The sequence below is a fragment of the Megascapheus bottae genome, chromosome 5 (assembly GCF_031878675.1).
Source record: "Megascapheus bottae isolate mThoBot1 chromosome 5, mThoBot2.hap1, whole genome shotgun sequence".
In the NCBI taxonomy this organism is placed as follows: Eukaryota; Metazoa; Chordata; class Mammalia; order Rodentia; family Geomyidae; genus Megascapheus; species Megascapheus bottae.
Genome location: NC_143513.1, coordinates 1,021,578 through 1,045,250, shown reverse-complemented (window position 1 = coordinate 1,045,250; position 23,673 = coordinate 1,021,578). Strand labels below are relative to the sequence as shown.

At 52.9% G+C, this 23,673-nt stretch overlaps 1 protein-coding gene across 11 annotated transcripts in view; it reads left to right on the top strand.

Annotated features, from left to right (window-relative positions):
• Positions 1–23,673, top strand: part of Camk2b (calcium/calmodulin dependent protein kinase II beta) — an 87,250-nt gene that overhangs the window by 40,297 nt on the left and 23,280 nt on the right. For all 11 annotated transcript variants that reach the window (XM_090332491.1, XM_090332489.1, XM_090332490.1 and 8 more), the window contains exons 3-6: positions 12,082–12,141; positions 16,640–16,694; positions 19,104–19,169; positions 23,054–23,126. In XM_090332491.1, coding sequence (XP_090188617.1) covers positions 12,082–12,141; positions 16,640–16,694; positions 19,104–19,169; positions 23,054–23,126 — 254 coding nt within the window. The remainder of the gene's footprint in view (positions 1–12,081; positions 12,142–16,639; positions 16,695–19,103; positions 19,170–23,053; positions 23,127–23,673) is intronic.

Here is a 23,673-nt window from a genome sequence, read left to right as displayed (position 1 = left end):
AGCACAGCCTGCTGCCCTCCTGGCCCTAGGGAGCGCTCATGTATCATATGGTTGCTGTGTCTTGGAGAATGTGGAAAGCTGGGATGTCCTGGCCTGAGGTGGGTAGACAGGATGAGGTCTGTCCATCTTCAGCATCGTGAAAGGATAGACCTATTGCTGGCCACTACAGGCCTCTATCTGGAAGACCTGAGCTGCAAGTTCACTGAGTGGGTCCTGGCTACAGCGTGCAGTATGGGGTTGGTGGAGGCCTGTCTTAGGCCCCTTGCCTGGACATGCTGGCAGCCCCAAGTGCTGAGTCCCTGTTCCTCTTTTGTCCATGAGGGGTGACCCTTCATGTCCCCTTCACCCCCCTGAGTCTTGTGGCTTATATGGACAGCACCACTCCTCACTCTCTTATCTGCCATCAGGGGACACATGCTCTATCTGCTCCCCAAATCCAGCGTGGGTTTCCACGCTGTTTCCAGTGGCTTTAATGAACTCTGGACTGGCATTCCCCAGGGCAGGCCCCTTTCTAGCTGACCTAGAACTAAATAAAGCCTTAAGAGCCACCCAGACACACTCAGGTCCTGGAAGGTTGAAGAGACATCTGGAAATTTGCATTGAATAGGTCTTGAAGGATGTGTAGGGGTTTGCTAGGCTCAGACAGAAAACCATCTGGGTATTTTTCTGCAGAGCTAAGCAGATCCTCTGAGTTAACATTATACACCTCCCCCCCCCCCATTGATAGCCTCAAAGTATTCCACAAGTAAGGAGTGAAAATCTGGATCCTAAGGTATAGTCTACTCTTCTTGCACCCTCCCAGCAGCCAGCTGACTTTCCTGTGCTCTTTGCTGAGCAATGGTGACTGCATAGACTGCTGAGTGGAACTGAGCCGAGCCACCTGTACACAGGCCATGAGGGAGCTTGTTACAGACCCTGTTCCCTGGAGATTGCTCCCTTCAGCCTCTATGAAGTGTCTACTTGGTGCTGGCTGGTCTGGCTGGGTGGTAGGAGGAGGGCAGCCCGCCAGGCTGGGCTGAAATTCTGCACAGCCGCAGAGGTCCTCCCCACTGCCTTCTGCTTGGGTCGGATGGCTCCATCTGAGGAAACGTAACTGTGTCTGCTCTCTGGAGGACTGGTTGACCCTTGATGCTTTGTCTCTTCCCTAGGTGCCCCCTCCCCACTGCAATGCCCAGCCATGGTATTTTCCTGAGGATTATTTTTCCTGTTTTACTTTTTATTATAGAAAATTGCAAACTTCTTAAGTGTAGAGAAAAATGACACAATAAACTTCAGCCTGTTTTTCAGCTGCTGGTCGCTTGTGCCCCAGGCCTCAGCCCATCCTCTATCTAGTTCATAGTGCTTTAGTACCACAGAGTTCTACAGACAGTCACACTACACTGTCTCGCCCAAACCTACCTGTGGTTCCTGGATATTGTAAAGCACGCAGCACCATTTCTGATTTCAGTGGAATTCTGTGCAACCTCACTGCTGGGTCATCTGTCCTAGGTGCTCAAGCCCTGTTCCAGGCAATGTCACTGAGCAGCTGCCTTGTCATACACAGTTGGTGGCTGCGATGTGAACTGTGGCACAGTCTAGAAACTTGTCTACCAGAGAGCTGACCCCACTGATCCCAGCTCCAAGGGCAGCCCAGCCCCTTGTGATCAAACCCTGATATTTTAGGAAATCACCCAGAGCTAGTCTTGCCTTGACTGCAGTGAGCTTTACTTTGTTTTCCTCTTTTGTGCCCCAGCTTGGGGCCAGTGGGGGAGGGGCTACAGTGATACCCAAGTGGAGGGCATTGGGAGTTTCCTTCCTGACCCACTCTTTCAGGGAGTCCCTGTCCTCTGTGCTTTGGGGTACTCTGTCCTGTGCCCTCAATTGCCCTGCTGGAGGGACCTAAGGCTCTTTAACTGACCAGACCCTTTGGGCTTCCTTGAGGGAGCAGTGAGCTGCATGCATCTCAGAGCTTCATGGAGGGGTGCCCTTGGTGGATGCCTGGCACTAGCTTTGGTCATTATATTATGATGTATACCTCAGTTTCCCCAGTCCTAAAATGGGACTGAAACTACACAAAGGTATGTGCTGTGGCTTGAGTGGCCCCCTTCTCCACCTTGCTGTCCCCTTCTTGACAGTGATGACACTCTACTGACAACTCTGTAGCATTCTGGTGGTGCCCACAGACTCAAGGTCCTTCATACAGCTCCCTAGAGCTTGGGACATGTCTTCACTGACCAGCTGCAAACACAGCTGGTTCACCTGGAGCCTCTCCTGCTCCTATCCCAGAGCCTAGGAACTCCACTCTCTGGCTGGCCCCAAACTCTCTGCCTGGCCAGTTCCATGTCCCCCCTCTCCTGTAATGCCCACAAAGAGACAATGCGGGCATAGGGTCCTTGGAAAATAACTGGAGAGGAAGTTCTAGAAGCCTCCCCCCCCCACTGCCCTCGCACCTCATGTTTACACAAGAACCAATGTGAGGGCCTCACCTCATTTCTTCCAGGGTCTCTGTCACCCCCATGATTGTGGTGGGGGTACCATGTCTTCCAGCCACTCCAACCAGGGTGAGAAGGAACATGCTAGACTCAGCTGCAGGAAGAGACTGGCGCCGGACACCCCAAAGCCAAGGCCACGCAGAAACTGACAGTACTCAGAATCATACCCACAATGACATAAGCTCGAACAGTTGGATTTTTAAAATTTAATACTTAATTAAATAGAGAATTGTGAGACATTCAGTCTGTGAATATGCTGAATAATTAGAGATTATTAAACTACTGTTAACAAAAGCAGTTAGAGGAACATTAATTGACTGGGGGTAAAGAGATCATTAGGCACCTGAGTCTTAGAAACATTATTTTTGTTATTGCCCGGCCCTGCTCTGCCCCGCTTGCTGGCCCTGCACAGCTGCTCCTGGGTGGCTCCTTGGGTCTCTGCGATGCCCTTTCTGGAGGTGAGCTGCGCTTGCTCACGACTAGTGCAGCAGCTTAGGAGGCAAATGCAGAGGTGACCCGAGGTTGGGGGCTGCATATAGGGCCCACAGGGATGAAGGTGTGTGTAGGGGGAACTTCCCTGGTCCCTCCCTCCACTGTGAAGCAGGGGCTTGAATGTGCCTTTGTCAGGGCCACCCAGCTGCCCACAGGCAGTGGCAGAGGCCGGGTGTGAGGGTGGTCTCCGGGGTTCATCCGATTGGGGCTGACTGCAGTTTGATCCTGTGAACAACTCATAGATGGGGGTAGCAGGTGAGGCAGACATCCGGGAATGGGGTGCACATCACCTCCCCCCCCCCCACATCTAACAACAGGTGAGAAGGACTGCAGTCCCCCTCCACACCCAGGGCCCACAGCCATTGGCCCTTTTGGGCACCTGGCCTCCCCGAATCGTCGATGACCTCCTGCGCTGGGGGACGGGGCCTGCCCGTCTCGAGTCGGGAGGGGACAGGCCGGCGGGGGGGGGCGGTTCTGCACCCCTGCCCAGACCCGTCAGTGCCACCACCGCCAGCACCCAGCTCGCCGCACTGCAGGGCGCCTTCCCCTGGCCTCACGACCCGCAGCCCCAAACAGCCCCTACCCCCCTACCCGAGGGGATAGACTCAGTCCGGTCTCCGAGTCCGATCTGGGTTAATGGAGACGCAGCACCGCCGCAATGCAGGCCAGCGGAGCATGCGCGCATGCGCGGAGGCTGTGCCCGCCTCTCCCGGGGACCCTCGGCCCCTCCTGCCCTCCCCTCCTGCCCTCCCCTCCTGCCCTCCCCTCCTTCCCCGCTCACCCCCTCCTCCCAGCTCTCCATGGCTGCCAGCCCGAGGAACGGAGGGGAGCTTGCCAGGGCTCCAGTTTATGGCGTGTGGGAGCCTGGGAGTGTCTGGAGGTGGGGTGGATGAAGGCCTGACGGGGCGGGAGGGGTCCCCATTAACACCCCAGGGCCAGCTCCCTAGGACAATAAGGGAGCCTGGCTGACCTGCTAAGACTTAGCAGTTAAATTTGAATCTCAAAGAAAAAAAGTCATAAGTATAAGCATATTAACATTGAAAATTTATGTAACATTTCTGTCTGGAATTTAAATTTACCCAGCCACCTTGTTTCTTTAACAACACTAAACAAGACTATGGAGAAACAAGTTTTGGGTGATCAGCTTATTAATTCAGCAGCTACCAAGGAAGGTTCTTAAAAATTAGACCCAGAGGGAAGAGACAGTGAGAGACCATAGGAGTCCTGCAAAGTGGAAAGGGAGGGGGGGGGCCTGAGCCTCCTGCTCACTGGTGCCAGGATGTATCTTATTGTATAAACAGAAAGTCCCCAGAGTCCCAGAGGTGGCTGAGCTGGGTCCAAGCTCAAGTTTCAGAGCTCCTTGGCCCTTGAGGGCCAAATGTCCCAGGCCCTGCCTGCTGGAATGTGGAGGGTTGGAGGGTTCATCCTGAACCAGAGAGGGCAGAGGAAAGGAAGGACTTCCCTGGCACTAGGTATCACCAAGGAACTCCAGGGCCAGTCTAGGACCTTTTGTCTGCTGTTCCTGAGTCCCATATGGAGGTTGGAGTTGGGTATTGAGTGGTGTTAGCTGGTTGGCATGACAAAAGGCCCTGAAGGCAGTGGGGGTGGGGAGTAAGAGTAAAGTACTAGGGCTCTTCCAGGCCCTCTGCCTCAGTCTCCCCTTCTGTAAAATGGGAGAGATGTGGCCCTAATGCTGCCTAGAGCTGACATCTTACCAATCTGGAGAGATCCTGACTGCCATCCCCACCCACTTAGATAAGCAGTGTCCAAAGAGTAGAGAGGCTCTGCTGTGAGGCTGTGTCTGGGCCTCATTCTGCAGTGTGGTGTCAGCTCACCTCTCCTATTGGACTTCTGGCCCTCTCAAGTGGGGCAGAGCTACCCAAGACTTCCACTTTGAACATAGTAGGTCCTTAAGCATCATACTTTCAGCATGATTGAGGTGGACTGGGCCCCAGGCATCCTGACTGAGTTGCATGGGGACATCTAGACTGCAGACCCAGTCTCCAGAAAAGACAAGAGGGATATGGACTGGGTGGAAGGCAGGGGTAGAGGTCAGGCACAATGTCACTGTGGCCAGGAGCTCTGGGCAGGAGCATTAGCCTAGAGGGAGCCCCTGTGTGGGCCTGACTTTGAGAGCAGAATTGTGGCCAGGGAAGTCTTGAACCAAGAGACTCCTTGTTCTGCAGCCCATGAACAAACCTGGGACCATGGAATTGAGTGCACAGCATGAGGCCACACCCACAATGCCCCAGGAGGAGGCTGAGATGATTTCTGTGAAGAGGTGGGCTAGGCTGGGAGACTCCACCAATAGGTAGACTTACAGCCTGAGGGCCCCTCCCACCTCCACACCTCACCCCACAGAAGGTGATTGTTTCAACTTCACAGTGGACACAACTAGACCTCAGAGTGCAGGCACTTTTCCTGTTCCCTAGTTGGTGAAGAAGGTGTCCTGTCTACAGGATGTCCAGTACAGGTGCTGACACTGGACAGATGAGAGGGAGTGCAGAGACTAGGGAAGAGGATGTACACACCTGGGGCCCCTCAGGCTGATCTGGAGCAAAAGTGAAGCAGCAGGGCTGGAGGAGGCAGGCTTTGGTGATGGGGAGGAAAGGTGGTCCGAACATCCACAGTAGGATGTGCTTGGCCCATTCCAATAATTTCATGAGCTGTAGGGAATGAGCAAGAACTGTGCCTGGACCAAATCCCCAGTGGCTAAGTGAGGAGGGGACCTGTGGTTAGACTGAGGCCTTCTGGTTTCCCTGGATGTCAAGGCAGCACCTAATCCTGGCCTAAATTTTAGGCTTTACACCACAGCCTCACACCAGATGCCACAGCTTGGCAGTGAACAAGCAGGAATTCACAAAGCTGCACTCATGTGCTAGAGATAGTTCTCATTCTCATTTAGGGCACTGGAAGTGGCTGCAGGGACATGGAGGGAATGCAGTAGGGGCCTCTTCTATGTAGCCCTAAACAGGCCACGTGGCAGCCCACGTGCTCAGACCCCAAAAGGCTGGCTCATTGCCATGTGATTGACAAGTCATTCAGAGGCCCACAGCTTCATCATGGCAGACTTCCAGTACAGAGAGCATGGTGCAACCACATTCGTTTCCAGAGTCCCTCTAGGGTCTTTCTCCCTTTCTTTGTTCAAGTGGGGTGTCAGGACAGGCACACAGGCACCCCTGCCTCATGGTGGTTGCTGGCTGATGCTGTATGGTAATCGCTAGTTGCCTCATTGCTTTTTTAAATCATGCACAAAAACCACCGCCAGAGCTGCCTTTTTCTACCTCTTGGGCCTGCATCCTCCAGCCTCATGTGGCTGTGAAGTCTGGTGGGGTGTTCTCTGAGACCCCATTGCTAGTGGCCAGACAGGAGGGGGTGCCTGCCTCCACTGCTTCTAGCATCTACCTCTGCCTCTACCTGACCTCCCTGAATTTGCACACTCATGGAAAATTGGAATGACAAGATAACAACCTTGTCTGGTAGAGTCTCTCATGGGCCGGCCCTAAAGGCAGATAAGAGCTAGCCACTCAGTAAGCAAGCCTGGCAGAATTGGGAGTCATTTTTCTGTTAGAAGGAGTAGCCAGGATCTGCCCACAACCTTCATTCAGCTCCTACACCAGCTGTACCCAAGACTGAACACGCAGCCCTGCCACTTGGCCCCAGATGACCAGTGTGCAGGCTGAGTTAGCTCCATGTGAACCAGCCAAGGGAATTGGGGCTGCCACAAGCCCTTACCTGGTTGATATTCATTTCCTTTTTTTTTTCTTTTTTGTGGGGTTTGAACTCAAGACCTTGAGATTTTTAGGCAAACGTTCTACCCTTGAATCACACTCACAGCCATTTCCTTGCTTTACTTTTAAGGTAGGACCTTACATTTTTCATCTAGGGCCAAGGTTGTAACATGACCCTCTGCCTATACATCACAGTAGCTGGGATTAGAGGTGTGAGCTACAATGCATTGCTTAGTTTTTGAGATGGGAGTCTTGGTAGCTTTGGCCTGCGATGGCTTTGAACTGTGTGCCTACTGATCTACCTCTTGGGCAGCTGAGATTTCAGGCATGGCCACCATGCTCTGTGTAGCTGATGTTCTTCCTGAGGAAGGATGTCAGTCCCTTACCCAGTCACCCATTCTGTCCTTAACCACACCCAAAGTCAGAAATTCAGAGGCCTTTCTAGTGGTCTCTGACTGGCCAGAGTGGCCCATGGACCAGGTCTGTGAGGGGCTAGATAGCACAGCCTGGGGGCCTGGCCTGGTGTAAAGTTCCAAGATATGTCTGTGGGAGTGGCTGTGTGTGTGTGTGTGCATGCCAGTCCTGGGGCTTGAACTCAGAGCCTGGGTGCTGTCTATTACCCTTTTCACACAAGAGTAGCACTCTACTATTTGAGCCATTGCTCCACTTGTGGCTTTTTGGAGGTTAATTGGAGATATGAGTCTCACAGATTTTCCTGCCTGGGCTGGCTTTGAACCATGATCCTCAGATCTCAGCCTCCTGAATAATTAGGATTATAGGTGTGAGCTACCAGTGCCAGGCCCAAGATGTTCTTTTAGTCCAACCTGGTAGCTTTCTATCACAGAAAGTGGGCCACAGGGTTCCTGAGCCCACTCACTTGCATGTGAACATGGTATTAAGCTTGGTGGTGGGTCAGGACATGTGATACAAGCATGTGTGTGAGTTTGTTGGTGCCCAGTAGTGCTCAGGATATACCTTGAGGTTGTGTGATATGAACATCCTGGTGTTTCTAAAGGTCTTGGGAGCTCTGGGGCTGTGTGATGCAGGAGCTAAGACAGAAAATGCTGGCTGCAGGCGGACAGTAGTCTTGCCATGTGCTGAAGGGACACGGAGTAGGGCCCTGACTGCACTCTGTCCTGGAGTATTGGACAGGGACAGGCTTCTTGAAGGACAAAGGGAGGAGAGCCAGGCCTGGGGGAGAGCCCCCCCCCAGCTACTGTCCTCCTCCTCCTCTGGATAGGGTGGGGCTAGCTGCACCTGTAATTTCCTGCTTGACAAGCCCAGTCTCAGTAGTGATCTCAGTCCCGCTGCCACTCAGTGGACGGGGGCTGAGAGCTGGAACAAGGCTCTGACCATTGGGGCACCTCCAGCCACACCTCATCCAGTGTTCCCATGACTACCCCAAGCCGGCATGCAGGTGGGCCATCTCTAAGCCTTAATGATGTTGGCTTTGGTCTCAAACTTGTGGTGACTGGTTTGTCCTGGGTGATTGGTGCCCTGGAAGCTGAAGCCAGTCTCTCCCCAGCCTCCTGTGCCTAGGTCAGGGCAGCAGGGACAGGGTCCTTGTTCTCAGGCTCTCCCCAGTCACCCTCAGGGCCTGAACCTGTCCCTGCTGCTGGCAAGGGGGCCTCCAGGGACGAGGTCTGTGGGGATCACCAGTGGGCCCCAGGGCTTCTAGAGGAGGAATAGGAACATCCTTGAACTCCCTTATGTGCTAGACACCTGTACCCTCAACATATGATTTTGTGAGCAGTCTAGCACATTCCTTTGGGACTCAGAACTGCCATTGTTCCTGTCATCCAGATGAGGCTGGGGGTAAGAGGGATGGCCACCTGTTATGGGGCACAGGGCAGGTGAGATTCAGAGTACAGATGCAACTCCAGGTGGGCTCTGGTCTTAAGTGACCATATTTGAGGTTGTTTTCCCTCAGCTTCCTCCTAGTTCTTCAAAGTCTCCTCCAGTTCCCATAGTTCCAGAGGCCCAGAAACCTGCATGGGGGCAAGCAGCAGGCAGCCCCTCCTTGTGAGTGGGCTGCAGGTCTCCTCCTTCCTGCCCCTCCTCCGCCCCACCCAGAGTCCTCCCTTGACAGCCTGCAGCTGGCAGGGCTGGGTGCCACCCACACTCCTCCTGTCCCCTGCTCACTGGCTCCTCTCACTCGCCACCCCCATCCCTCCCTGCTTTGAGTCAACCCTGCCAGGGAGCAAGAGGGTGGCATGAGGATGAAGGGTGCTGCCCGCGGTCTGGAGTGGGCATAAACACCTCCAGCATCATCACTCCCCCCCTCAAGGCCCTCGTGGCTGAAGAGAAAGAAAGAGGAAATGATGGAGTGAGTAGCAGAGAGGTACTCAAAATGTCACCTCAGCTTGTCCTTTGGAGCCTGCTGCCATGGCCACCAGGTACCATCCCCACCGGACACGGGAGGCCCAGGGACACTCACTGTGGGGTATTGCAAGGTGGCTGCCACTCTTGCCTCCCCCCCAACCCCTACTCCTGGCCTCTCAAGACATTCGCAGAACTAAAAAGATTATCACCTGAATTGTGCATAGAACAGATGGTGCCTGTCGCATGGTGGTGCCCCAGAAGGACAGGTCACATGCTGTGTGGTACCTGGGGACAGCTTCTGCTTGGGCCTGTCATCTTTAAGATCGTGGCAACTGGTTGCCTTTAAAGTGGCAGATAGGAGAGGCCCACTGCCCTTCCTGAGCCCCTCGAGCGCCATGCCAAGGCTTCCCACGCCTGTGGTTCCACAGTGGTCATCCCCTGGGACCTGTGATTCTGCACCTTGATAGTATCTTGAGTCTTACTTAGTTCGTATGATGGATGCAACCCAGAGCACTTCCCTGCCCATAACACCGGGAGTGTTTTTTGCTCCAGCCTCAGCAAGTGTATGACCCAGCCTTTGGGCTCTGTTTTTCTGTGGGGAGAGGGAAATGAGGAACTTCATCACTGGGCCCTTGATTGCTCCTCTCATGTCAGCATTGGGGTATCTCCCCTTCCTTTGTAGTGTTGGCTTTGCTATCCCCAGGGTGGCATCTGTAAGGTTACTGAGCAGGATGGGGGTGGGGGGCTGCAGGCTCCCGCAATCACTGTTGTCTGCCCTCCAGAGGAGCAGAGGACACAGACCAAGGACCTCTCACAGAGCCTGGAGGAAAGGCCTGGGCTTTGAGGCCCAGCTGCCTGGTGCGTGGGAGCACCTTCTGTGGGAGCTAGTGACACCCCGCCATGCGTCACTGCGTGGGTGTGCAGGGCTAGGCTGGGGCTACTTCCCTTCCCCATCCCGCAGTGGCCCCCAGGCTTTCAGGTCCCACACATTCTGCTGACCTTGGAGCACCTGGCAGAACACAACTGAGCAGGCTGGGCCTCCACACAGAGATGGGGTGGGGGCAGAGTCACCTAGAAAAGCTCCTGGGCCTTGGCATTCCCGAGGGTGGATCTCAGGATGGAGTGCTTTTCATTAGAATTCAAGCAGGCGGGTGGATAATTGCAGGCTCCGGTTTAGTTTGATCTTTGAGTAAAATTGTGGGGCTTTTTTTGGTATTTTTGTTTTTTTTAAATCTGTGCTTTTATAGGGATATAAATGAATGCTGTATTATATCTGTGGGGTGTTTCTCTGGTAGGAGTAATAAATAGTGCATCTTTTGCTGGAGTTTCTCTAGGTCAACCTCAGGAAGCAGGTTGTGTGTGTATGCGTGTGTGTATGCGTGTGTGTGTGTATGTGTGTGTGTATGTGTGTGTGTGTGTGTGTCCATTAAAGAGAAGGTAGACCCTTGAGCTTCTTCCTAGCTTGATCTTGCAAGGCCCACTCTGTGCCACAGCAGCAGGTGCTTGGATGCCTTTGGGAAGAAGAGCTAGAATGCATTTTGCTGAGGCTGGTCGTGTGCAGGTGAAGCAGAGGGAGGCAGGACTTCTGGTTGTTCCCCCTAGAGGTACTGCTCTCCATTTATCCCAATGCCTGGTACCAGTACTGCCATAAAGACATCAGGTGCTGGTGAAGAAACAGATGGGAGCCACATGCATAGGACAGAAAGCTTGAAAGCCTGTCCTGTGGGGAAGAAGGAAAGCCAGGGACATGTATGTTTGTAGGCAAAGCTGCCCTGGAAGAGCACACACGTTTGCATGTGTGTCCCACAACTCTGTATCACTTAACACCCATCTTAAGACCCCTGAGATAATTGACCAGGCCTTCCTGTAGATAGACAGGGACCAGACTGCAGCCTGGCTTGGGTACCTTCTAAGCATTCTTTTGTAAACTGCACCTGCTGAGAGGACTGAGGACTTCCCTTGGTGAGGTAGGTGCTTGCCTTCTGGCAGGGATGGGGGTTTCCAACACTAATGCCCCTGCCCAATGTCGGCAGTGAAGCATGTGGGTGCTGTCCTTGGTGCTGAAAACCCTCCTGCTTTTCATTTGGCTGTGTTGCACTGCAGTGGGAGGCTGAGTGCTTGAGGGCTGCTGGGGATAGCCTGAGAACTCTGTCCCCTCCCTGCACAACATTCCATGGTGTGGCTAGAGCCACATGGAGCTCTCTACTTCTGTCACTTTGAACTTTTGGCTTTCACAATCTTCATTAGCTTGTGTGTGTGTGTGTGTGTGTGTGTGTGTGTGTGTGTGTGTGTGTGTGTGTGATGGGGCTTGAACTGGGCCTGGGCACTGTCCCTGAGCTCTTCAGCTCAAGGCTAGTGCTCTTCCATTTTGAGCCCCAACACCACTTCCAGTTTTCTCAGCCTTCTGAGTAGCTAGGATGAGTAGCATGAGCCACTGGTTCCCAGCTCTCCATTAACTTTATAAAGTCTTCTTTGGCACCTTTGTTTGAGACATAAAACTTACGACTTAATAAATGGATCCATTTCTAGAAGCCCATGGAGCAAGTGCCAGAAGGGCACAAGTTACTGGGAACTGAGGGTCCAAGTGTCTGACGACTTGGGTCTCTATGATCCTCTTTCCAGAGCTCGTATAAGGCCTATTCCTATTGAGAGTGGTATTAGCAGGTAGGTAGATATATTGGTCCATAGAACCCACCATTGCCACAGAAGAACGAAAGCTCCAAAAAATATGGAATTAAGGCAAATAAGTGAAGGAGTAAATCTGCACCACTAGCACACAGTACTATCTGTTCTTTGAATCATGAGGGGGAACTTTCAGCCCAGAATCAATCCACCCACTGCCTCCTGTGGGTGTCTCTGTCCCAGGTGCTGCCACTTGTAGTTCAGGAGGTGCCCACACCCAGCAGGTAAAGCCAGCCTGAAGGGTGCCCCAGAGACCAGGCCATGGGTGGGTACATCCTTAGGCTTTGGGGTTGGCAGCACCCTTGTGGAGCTATCTTGCCATGGCTTCTGTGAGTCCCCAGCTACTGTATCACAGGTGTTGCCTTGTGATTTTCTGTCCCTAGATCACCAGAAGCTGGAGAGAGAGGCTCGAATCTGTCGCCTGCTGAAGCATTCCAACATTGGTGAGTGGCCCAGAGGATGGTAGGAGAGCGCTTCTGAGAATCACGGATCCCTGGCTGGTGGTGTCTGAGATTTACTGACTGAGCACCTGGAAAGGGCGCCCCAATGCCTGGGCTGCCGTCATCTCCAGCATCAGGGCATCTGGTCCTGTCAGGAAGGCGTGGGCATTTACCAAATGATTCACCTCTCAGCCCTCCTTGCCTGTGTGTGCGGACCCTGGGCAGTCGGTTCAGATCTCCTGGGTCACTGGGTGGGTCCTGCCGGTGCCTTCCTGCCGCACACATGCATAACATACGTCTGTGTCCAACTCTGGTCCTTTGGGGGCAGATGTGAAGGGGTGGAGGCTCAGTCTCCCCTCTCCCCTGAAAATGGAGCTGCCCTGCCTCCTACCAGGGACCTGGTAGGAGGAGCCAAAGCGACTCACAGGGGCACTGGCCTGAACTGTAGAGACCCTTCTTTTCTGACACCACCTGCTGTGTAGATCCAGCCCTTGATGGAAGCCCCACACGCTCCTGAGCAGACTCCCAATTTGTGAAGTCATGTAAATGATGCCTGAGATCATGTGTATGTTGGCGACCTGCACTGCAGAGCAAATGACACCAAAGCCTTTACCACTTAGCACAGGTGCACTGGAGAGCAGCTCGGCCAGCTAGCAGGCCTTTACATACCTATGGGGGAGCTAGTGCAAATGCATGAGTAGGACTTTTTCTTCTTCTTTTGGTCGGTTGTGGGGCATGAACGCTAGGCCTGGACACTGTCTTTGAGCTCTTCACCTCAAGGCTAGGGCAAGACACAGCGCCACTTCCGGGTTTTCTAGGCAGGCATGAGCCACTGGCATCTGGCATGTGTAGGCCTTTTGTCCACATATTATTAAGGCCTACCACAGGTGGCTCATTTCTGTAGTGTTAGCTACCCAGGAGCTGAGATCTGAGATTCATGGTTCAAAGCCAGCTCAGGCAGGAAAATCCAGGAGACTCTTTTCCCCAATTAATTACCAAGAAAGCTGGAAGTAGAGCTGTGGCTCAAGTGCTAGAACACTACCCTTGAGCACAAAAGCTCAGGGGCAGTGCTCAAGCCATGAGTTCAAACACCAGGACTAGCATGGGCACGTGCGTGTGCGTGCATGTGTGTGTGCGCATACACACACACACACACACACAGCTACTAAGGCCGAGCATGGAGATTTGGCTATATCCAATAGTTCTTTCTTTGTTCCCTGGAACCTCTTTGCCCATGAATAGCTGAATTCTGCCCAGTCAGAGTGCCATATGAAGGGAAAGAGGAAGCGTAGTAGCAGGGGCAGAAGAGAACGAGGAAACCCTGTCTCTCTCTCCCTCTCCCTCTCCCTAACTCTCCCCCTGAAAGCTGTGTTTGACTGTGTCTTTGGACACAGGGCTTTCCGGCAGGACTTAGAAGACACTGCTGGATGCCATCAGTGTTACTTGCCTGCTGTTTCCATTTAAATAGCCTTTGTGGCAATTCACTCTTTTGCTCAGTCCAGTCTGTGAATTCACAGTTCTGATGTGCTAGTTGGGTTTTCTTCCAAATCATTAAAATAAGAACCTATTTTAAAAATGTTAAAATACAAAAAAAATGTATAGCCAGGCACCAGTGGCTCCCACCTGTAATCTTAGCTACTTAGGAGGCTGAGATCTGAGGAGTGTGCTTGAGTCAGCCAACGCAGGCAACTCTGTGAAATTCTTATCTCCGATTAACTATCAAAAAGCCTCAAATGGGGACCGGGAGTTTTGCCTAGTGGTTACAGTGCTTGCCTAGCATGCATGAAGACCCGGGTTCAATTCCTCAGTACCACATATATAGAAAAAAGCCGGAAGTGGTGCTGAGGCTCAAGTGGTAGAGCTCTAGCCTTGAGAAAGTCCAAGGGCAGTGCTCAGGCCCTGAGCTCAAGCCCAGGACTGGCAAAAAAAAAAAAAAAAGCCTGAAATGGAACTGTGGCTTAAGTGGTTGAGAGTAGAGTTGAACAAAAAACTCCTCAGGATAGCACCCTATCCCTGAGTTCAACCTCCAGGACTAGAAGACATACACAAGTGCATGCACATATGAACACACTCCCCCCCCACTTTATAAAAAGTGTCCACATGCACACTGCCTGCACACCCCACAAAGATCCCCCAGTAGCTCCTTTGTGAGCTCTGCTTCCTGATAAGGAGGGGGAACCCACCTCAAGCCCCACCCAGCTCTGAGAGGCCAGAAGACAGCACTGTTCCTGAGGGCCAGCAGAATCCACCTACAGCCTATTCTTCCTGCACCCGGAAGGAAAGAGATTGCTTTGTAAACTGCATAGACACCCCAGACTCTGCCTTTGGGAGCTCCAAGAGATGAAGTAGGGGAAGACCCTTCCTCCTCATGGTCCCCCAGGACCTTCTGTGTTCCTAGTAAGAAGGAAGAGGAGAGAAACTCGTGTCAGCCCCCATGCAGGCAGTGGAAAGAGGCTGCAGCGGAGGCCCACTGTGTCTTAGAGAGACACTAGCCAGTTTGGGTGGAGTGGTGAACCAGGTGGGGATGGGGAGGCCCTGAGGCTAAGTAAGGCAGAAGTCAGCCAAAGAGGAGATATGGGGAGGTGGGAGCCCGGATTGCAGGTTTATAGTTCTTGCTAGGGGTCTCTGCCTGGTGCAGGTCAGTGGTGGCTCCCAGATAACCCCTTTGAAAGAGAACTGTCCTTGGCCCAGAAATATGGAAGGACATGAACTCTGAGTGGATGGGCCAGGAAGGTGAGGAAGAAAGGGTCCCTGGATCTGGGAAATGGGGTGTGAAATGGGGAAGACCCCGGCCTCATGTGTCTTCACCGGACCAATGCTGTTGTCAAAGTCTGTATCTTTCTGTCCTGGACTTGAGGAAGTAGCCTGGTTCCAGAAGTGGCCCCAGGCTCTAGTACTGCAACTTAGTTACCTGGGATTCCTCACACTTAGCTACAGTGGTGACAATGACAATAATTAGGCTAGGGGTTCTCTTAGTGTTCACCATGTTCTGGGAGTTGCATCACCATGGCTCATGAGTAGGTGCTTTCATCCCATTCCACAAAGAGCAGACAGAGGCTCAGTGCTGTGAGTCCACTGTGGCCCAAGTCACATAGCCAGCATAGAGGCCTGAGATGGGTGGCTCTGCGTTTCTTAGTCTATGGAGGGACCCAGAGCCTATGTTTCCCTTGGGGCTTGAATGGCTTTGTGCCTAAGGTGTAGGTGTTGGAAAAGGCCATTGGTCTGGAGCCACTGGAGCTCAGCAATCTGTAGGGCAAAGTCTGAGCCTCAGAGACCAGATCAGAATTTCTGGATATAAGGACTATCAGGCAAGGCCCTGGGAAGGCCCTGGAAGCCAGCTAGAAACTAGTACACCATGGATGGTTCTCAGGAAGGCAGTAGAACTGAGTAGGCTGCTTATGCCTGAGGCCCTGAGGCCTGTAGGACCAGGTAGAAGGTGGCAGTTCTTCACCCTTAACTATATTTATGGTTCAGTCTTAGAGGCTGAGAAACAGCAAGCCCACCAAGATCTGCCTGCTGGGGTCCCAAGTGGCACAGAGCCCAAGGCCAGTGCACTATGAGCACTGGAGCACTAACCCTTGCATCCACATTCCCCTCCATCTTTTGTGGGCTGTGACCTCAGCCTCTCTGTGCCACTCATCTGTAGCCATGCAGGGTGCTTGGCAGGTTAATTGAGTTGACACATGCAGAGTGCTCCATGCCTGTTGTCTTTCTAGCAAAGGGCAGACTCAGAATGTGGAAGAAAGAACAGAGTCCAAAGTGAGTCATTCTGAGGAAAGCCTTTCTGTGTGGTGTGAGTACATCTCCAGCTCAGGAAAGGGAGGCGAGGGTTCTGCCCTTTGCTGAGACTGCCCTGCTGTCCCCACCATCCTTTACCTGTTTGATTTTGTGTTCCTTGCATCCTGCACCAGACAAGGTCTGAGGCCTGAAACAGCCAGAGCTTTGGGCCAGGAGTTTGACCTAGTGGTAGAGTGCTTGCCTAGCGTGCATGAAGACCTGGGTTTGATTCCTCAGTACCACATACATAGAAAAAGCCGGAAGTGGTGCTGTTGCTCAAGTGATAGAGCTCTAGCCTTGAAAAATTCCAAGGACAGTGCTCAGGCCAGCCCTGAGGTCAAGCTCCAGGACTGGCAAAAACAAAGTGTAGGAACAGGGAGCTTTGGGCCAGGACAGTGCTCAGGCCCTGAGCTCAAGCCCAGGACTGGCAAAAAAAAAAAAAAAAAGGTAGCCAACAGCTTTGCATGCAGTGTAGAAGCAAGGGCCCTGAGGAAGGGAGAAGAACAGTGCCCACACCCTCTGGCCTGAGGTTCTGAAATCAGAACTTAGGATCTGATCCTTTGGCTGGTGCTGTGCACCCAGCAGTCTGTCCCCAGGCTATGAGGGGAAGAAGCACTCTCCCTAAGGGGTCACACTGGTTGAGGTGTGCCTGGGTGGGGTGGAGGTGCTGTGTGGTTGTATCCAGTGCTACCAGCAGGCATCTAACAGCCTCTTTCTCCCACAGTGCGTCTCCATGACAGCATCTCTGAGGAGGGTTTCCACTATCTGGTCTTCGACCTGTAAGTGTCAGAGTTAAGGATCCCCACCCCAATCTGGCCTCCTTTGACTCCCTTTGGCTTTGCACAAATCTAGTGGCCTCCTGTGGGTGGGGCTGATGTCCTGGGCCCCCTCCTCCACGCAGAAGGCCAGTGGGAGTGAGAGAAGAGAGGACCAGAGGGAGCATTCCCCTTCCTTCTTCAGTGCCCGCATGCTGGCTGGTATGAATGTGCTGCCCTTTGGTGTGGGTAAGAGCATGCATGCATACACATGTGTGGATGTGCTAATGCGTGTGGGTGCCTGAGCAAGTGAAGGAAGAACATATGTGCGGGGGAGGCATACAGGGAGGGCCTGTGCATATGTGTGAATGTATGTTTGTACCCATAGTACATGTGATTTGGAGGGATAGGATGCCTGTGTGAGTGTGAGCCTGATTGCACTGTGTGTGTGTGTGCACGCACATGCACGCACACAGTAGCTGAGCAAGAAGGCTTCTGGAGCCAGTGCCGCCTCGCACTTCCTGCTGGATTTAGAAGCGATGATCTCACCTCCCTCACTCTTGACAGCTCCCGCTAAGCAGTGCTATATTTAGCTGTCCGTGAATCAAGGCTGCTTCAGGACCCTGGGCTGGATGGAGGCCCATAGGCCTTGGTCTGCCCTTACAGCCTGCAGGCCACACAGCCCAGGAAGCCAGATGCTGTTGTCATGGTTACTATAGCCTCCCACTGCTGCCCTTGAGCAACAGGCAAATGATGACAGGAAGCACTTCCTAGAAGCTGCCTCTCAGCCTCAAAGGACAGCTGCTCAGGCTGTGGGGTGTGCAGGCCTGAGCAGCCTCCACCCACAAGGGTCCCTCGTTCAAGGGAGGCCAGGATGTATCTGCAGGGCTTTGGTCACCTCTCAGGCACCCCTTTTCCAGACCTTGTCAGAAACTGGGTAACTCAGATTGACCCCAAGCTCAGCTACAGCTTCCCAGCTGAGGTTATACCCCGAAACTATCCCATGGCCTGGAGGCTGGCAGGCTTGCTGAGGCCCCCTCCACTAGATGTAGAGAGGCCTCTGGGTGACCCTTGTCCAGGGCTCCAACAGGTGTCCGAGGCGCTGTGTGAGTATGGTCATGCGCACGTGGGACAATTGCCTCACCAGGCTGGCCCAGCCCATGCCAGCTAGGTGTAGAGGCTGGAGGTGGCGAGTCCCAAGGGCCTGCAGTCCTTCTCCTCAAATGACAAGGCAGCAGTGTACCAGGGAGGTTTCTGGATGGGCAGGCATCTCCTTCCAGGGGCCTGCACCCCTTGGCAGTTTGGGAATCTGTGGCTCCTGGGGCTTGGCAGGCCTGTGTTTGGGCGTGTCATAGGTTCAAGAGCTGGATCTGAAAGTGGAAGTGGCTGCCATGTGGGACGGGGCTGCAACCTAGAATTGGTCTCATGCCCTTCACGTGGCCTGAGGAAGTGGAGGGAACAGGAGTGGGCATACACACGTCATCCTGACATTGCTGTTTCTACATGGGGCACGTTGACGCTCAGGCCAGGTGGCCGGGACCAGTTCAGTGAGCCAGGGATTATTGCCCTGAGACTGCCATCCCCTCCAGCAGCAGTCAAAGGCCACAGTTCCCCCAGAGACAAAGTGAGGCTTAAGAAGCTCCTCACACCGAAGGACTTTGGGGACCTCATGAGGGTCATTAGGGGGTATTTAGCCTGGAGCAGGAGCATGCTCACACTCAGCACTTCCTTGCTTTGTTTTCTCCAGTACTGAGACCCAGTCCTCATTCCTTTGAGTCATTCCTACATGGATTTTGTCATCCCTGAAGGCCAGACACAGCTCTAGACTGGGGGGCTGAGGTGGAGAAAACAGATCTTTTCAAATCTAGAATTAGTCACAATGCTGAGGCATAAGACAGGAGAGCCCAGCTGAAACTCCTGTGCTGCCCACTCTAGAGAAGGCACTTCTGTCCCTGAAACTCAGAGCATGGTCAGTGGTAAGAACAGAAATACCAAAGGTCAGGTGAATGAGTAAGCACCTGAGGATGCTGTTAGCCCTGGGTTATCATAGCACTAGGGTGGATGTGGTGGTGACGATGATGATGATGGTGGTGGTGATGATGATGGTGGTGGTGGTGGTGATGATGATGATGATGATGATGATGATGATGATGATGATGGTGGTGGTGATGATGGTGGAGGTAGCAGTGCTGATGATGAGAAATGGTGGGGATGTGATGATGGAGGTGATGAGAAGTGGTGATGGTGATGATGGCATGGTGATTGGAGGCAGTGATGGTGATAATGGTAATAGTGGTAGTGATGGAGATGGAGGTGGTGATAGTGGTGGTGGTAACAGTGTGATGGTAATGGTGGTGGTAGTGGTGGTGGTGACAGTGAGGACGGTAGTGGTGGTGGTGGTGACAGCAATGTGGCAATGTGCTTTCCTTGCAGGGTCACTGGTGGGGAGCTCTTTGAAGATATCGTAGCAAGAGAGTACTACAGCGAAGCTGATGCCAGGTAAGTTCAGACCCTCATGCCACCTTGTCCCTTCTTTTCTCACCCTCAGCCCCCCTTCCCTTAACCTCAGCTCCCATAACCTGCATTTGTTCTTTGTGTCCATCCGTGTCCCTTCCCCTTCATGGCCGTTGCAGAGGGTGCTGGTGGGAAGTGCCATGACTTGTGGTCCTGAGCAGGTGGGAGGGGCAGTGGCCGCCCGTGTGACAGACTAGCACAGAGGGGTGGCCTCAGGGAACTGTTGGTATTTAGTAAAACAGCCTGGACTTGCCATCCCTGGGAGTACAGGAAGTTGATGTTTTCCTTTCTGTTTTACCTACAAGAGAAGCAGGCAGTGTCACGAAGTTGCTCTCTGCTCTGAGAAGCTGTGTGGAAAAGTCATGGAGTTGGGCTGTCTGCTGGGAAGAGGGGGTCCTGGTGAACCTTCCAAATATCTGTTGGGCATCTAATGCATCTTTTACCTCCCTACCAGTGTCCGGTGGCCATGGCTCCTCCACTGTACAGTTTCCTTCCACCTGCTGTGGTAGGGGGTTCCCTGTGATCCATGGAGTATCATTCATGGAATCGAGATGGACACTAAAGAACAAACGCCCCTCCCCACAAAATGGAGACCATGGGGGCTCTCCAGGAGGGGCTCAGAGGTGGAGGAGCTGCAGGGTGTCGCTCCCAGCTTAGCCAGACTGGCTGTCCTTCCAGAGTAGTGGCCACTCCTCCACTGGGCAGTCTCCCCTAGACTGCCTCATTCTGTCTCTGGCAAACATGCAGTGCCTCCTGGTGGCCATGGTGCCTCCTGCAGGCCAGGTCTGCAGCAGAAGCCCTTCCTGCCACAGGCTCAGGAGGAGAAGAGCTAGGCCTTCTCAGGTGCTTGAGCTGTTGGGGTCCCAGGAGCCTCTGGGACAGTGCAGTGGGGGAGGAAGAATAGCCTTATACCACCCTACAAGGGCCCTGCAACCAGCCGGAGATCCCCAAATTCCTCTAGAGATGTTGGCCTTAAATGTTTGAAGTCCCCTGAACTTGGGTCAGAAGAAAGGAGGCTCCATCTTATAACATGTATTTTGTTTATCCCCACACATGCTCCACTTCTCTGGGGTTTGGGGCTCCAGTGGAAGCTGCCTACTATTCATGCTGTGTGGTGGGGTGAGCAGCCTGAGGGAAGGGAGTGCCAGGACACTGGCAGGCATTTTGGAGGCTGAGCTGCATGGAAGAGATGGGGCCTGACAGAGCCCTGTGGAGAGGCCCCTCTTGGGCTGGACCTGCAAGTGAGACAAGGCCAGTGACCACAGGGAAGCCCCTCCATGGTTGTGCTGGCTGAGCCTGGGGCCTGCAAGGAGAAGCAGGGCAGATGGGACTCAGCGGAATGTCGGCCTCAGGCAGTGGTGCCTGGAGCCTGACTTGGGGATCCCAATGGATTGTTACCAAATGGTAAAGGAAGGGAGCTTGACTTCCCCAGAGTGGAAGGCTTCCCCTGACTGGAGTCTAAATTGCTAACGGAGAAGATCAGCCCCCAGGCATGGACCAGAAGCCCTAGAGCAAACCCGGTGGGAAGCATGGCCCCGATACTCAATGACCTAGTCCTGCAGATGTGTTCGAAACTCTCGGTGTCTGCCAACCACCTGAACCTCTCAGGAAAAAGAGGACACAAAACTGGCATGACTGTTAGAGATGAACCCACTTCTAACCAAGACTGGAAGTTTGGCGTTTGTGGGGAAACCCAGGTCTTCCACAAAATAGGAAAAGCAAAGTTCAAAACCTTCAGAACCTGTTTTTAAAATAATTTTTAAAAAACAAACAGAAGAACATTAGAAAGGGAGGATCACTTTAGTCCAGGAGCTCAAGACCAACCCAAGTAACAAACCAAAATCAAAACAAATCAAAGCTCGTGGAAGATTCCAAGGGAACTCAGTGAGACATGACTGCTGCCGTTGGGGTACCTCAGAACCTGGACTGTGAGAATGACATCCAGAACCGGGCCTATATTGAGGATGATTCTTGGGAGTGAGTCTGGCTACAGATTTAACTTCCAAGCTGCTCAGAACATGACATACAGCTCCAGGTCTAGCCCTCCCCGGGGAAGGTAGAGATCATGGCCAGAGCAGCATGGAGAGTAGACAGTGCCCAGGTGGCTGCTCATGGCATGGGAAGGTGTCCCAGTCAACGCAGAGCATCTCGGCTGGCATACCCCTGACACAAGGCTCCTGGAGAGCCTTGGCTTGCCTTGTTCATGAACATTGGTGACCCTTTTAGCATGGATTTAAACCATGACAAGAGGGCCACGTGAGGTGGAGAGACTTGATCTCAGCAGTAGGGGCCATATTCCATGGACACCTGGAACAGTCTGTGGCACTGTTCTGGGTCCTGCACCACTGAAGGGGGGAGCAGGAGAAGGTGGGAGGGCTGGACAGCAGGCAGAGCATGTGGGCTGTTCAGTCATGGAAGCTTCCTAGAGAACAATGAGGCGGTCATTGTTCTCTAGGAAGCTTCCATGACTGAACAGCATGGCGATGCTTGGGCCAGAGTTTCAGCCAAGACCTGAGGCAGGCTGGGCTCTGGTGTCTCACAGCCATAATCTTAGCTACTCATTGAAGCCAGCCCCAGCAGACAAATCTGACTCTTATTTCTAATCAGTAAAAAGCCAGGAGTGAAGGATAGGATGATATTGTCCAAGAAGAAATGCTCTTATCACTTGACTTATGAAATTGTAAGCCCTCTGTACAACTCCTGAATAATAAAAGTAAAAGAGCCAGAAGTGGAGGTATGGTTTAAATGGTAAAGTATTAGCCTTGAGCAAAAAAAAAAAGCTAAGGGAGTATGAGGTTCTGAGTTTAAGCCCCAGTTCCTGTACACACACACACACACACACACACACACACACACACACACACACACACACGGAAGCTCACCCAGCAGAAAGGTACTAATTTCCAGTGTAGGGCTCCTGCTGGTGTCCAGAAAAGTGAGACAACCATACGCTCAATCCAACTTTATGCACAAGAAGAACGCCCAGGCAGAGGGAAACCTGAATGGCTGACAGGCCTGTGCTGGCTGCAAAGATAGCTTAAAGAAAGGTTTGTAGTCAAAACCAGAAGCCCTCAGTCTTCACAGTGCCCAGGATGGACCAAGGCCCATAGGAGACTACAGCCTCCGCACAGCAGTGCATGGGGCACAGCTGCTAGGAAGGTCAAGAGAAACCCCACTCACTGTGCAGGTCAGAGAAAGTCTGTCCTGGGAAGCCTGTGGCAGAGGACTTGGGCTCAGCTGTCCCTAGGGATTGAGGGCTAGATAAGACCCTACAGGGTTTATACCTGGCTCCAGGGAATGGAAGGCTGAGGCCACACACGCCACCTGTTGTGTTAAAGGACAAGTATGGGAAGACAGCTGGGAAAGAGCCTTCCCCACTAGGCATGTCCTGGAAGGGCCTGCGACTATTGCTGGCTGGGGCCTACACCTGTCCCCTAACCCCCCAGGATCTGAGCTTACTAACCCTGCATGGGTAAAGCTGAGCTGTCTTATGTGGAAGCCACAAGGCAACATGCTTACATTTGTTTAAAAGGAGATAATACATGTATTAGCACATTATTGAAGCTCTTGAGTGCCCATGCCTGCTTGTCCCTTCCCTGCCTCAGTCTCCCTGCCCCTCCTGTCCCCAGAGATCACCACAGCCTGCCTGGTAGAGTACAGGTCAGCCTAGTTTCTCTGCCCTATGGCTCAGAGTCATCCTGCGTCTGGGGAGGATCAAACTGGGAGCAAGAGTGTTTCCCCAGAAAGTCACTTTTATGGGTCTAGCACTGCCTCCTGCGTGGCACCTCTGTTCCCGCCGTGCCTCTGGCTGCTCCTCCATCCCTACCACCCAAAGGCCATCCACCTAACCTGTCTGCTGTTTGCCACAGTCACTGCATCCAGCAGATCCTGGAGGCTGTTCTCCACTGTCACCAGATGGGGGTTGTCCACAGAGACCTCAAGGTGAGTTTCTGCCCGTTTTGTCAGGTATCTGTCATCCATGCCTGCATCCTGTGTTGAAGGAGACATGGGTGAGGGAAAAGTGGAGTGTGGGTAAATGTGCATGGTGTGGGCTTGCATGGAGGAGGCTAAGTGTGAGTGTGTACTTGCCTGTGGTGAGAAACACACAGTCAAAGAATGGACTTGGAGACACCAAGTACAGTGGAAGTGAGACTTTACTGGTGCATAGAGATCTTGGCAGGCACATCTGAAACAGTCTGGAAGGCATTTTACTCTCCCTCCCCCATTCCTCATTGGCAGAGTACTATAGGGAGTATACCTGAAGTCTCAATCTTTTCTGTGGGAAAAATTTGAATACATGCACCTCTTGATGCAGTGGGCTTTGGTTGTCTCCATCTCTTCTTCTTCTCTTGTGGCAGGAAGGCTTCTCTGGGTGTGTGCATTCTGACATGTACACAGTTTTTACTCACCCTCATTTCATATGGTCCACCCTTCCTCCTGCTGGTGGGCCACTTTCTAACATCCTGATGGCCCATCCTGTTGGTCTAGG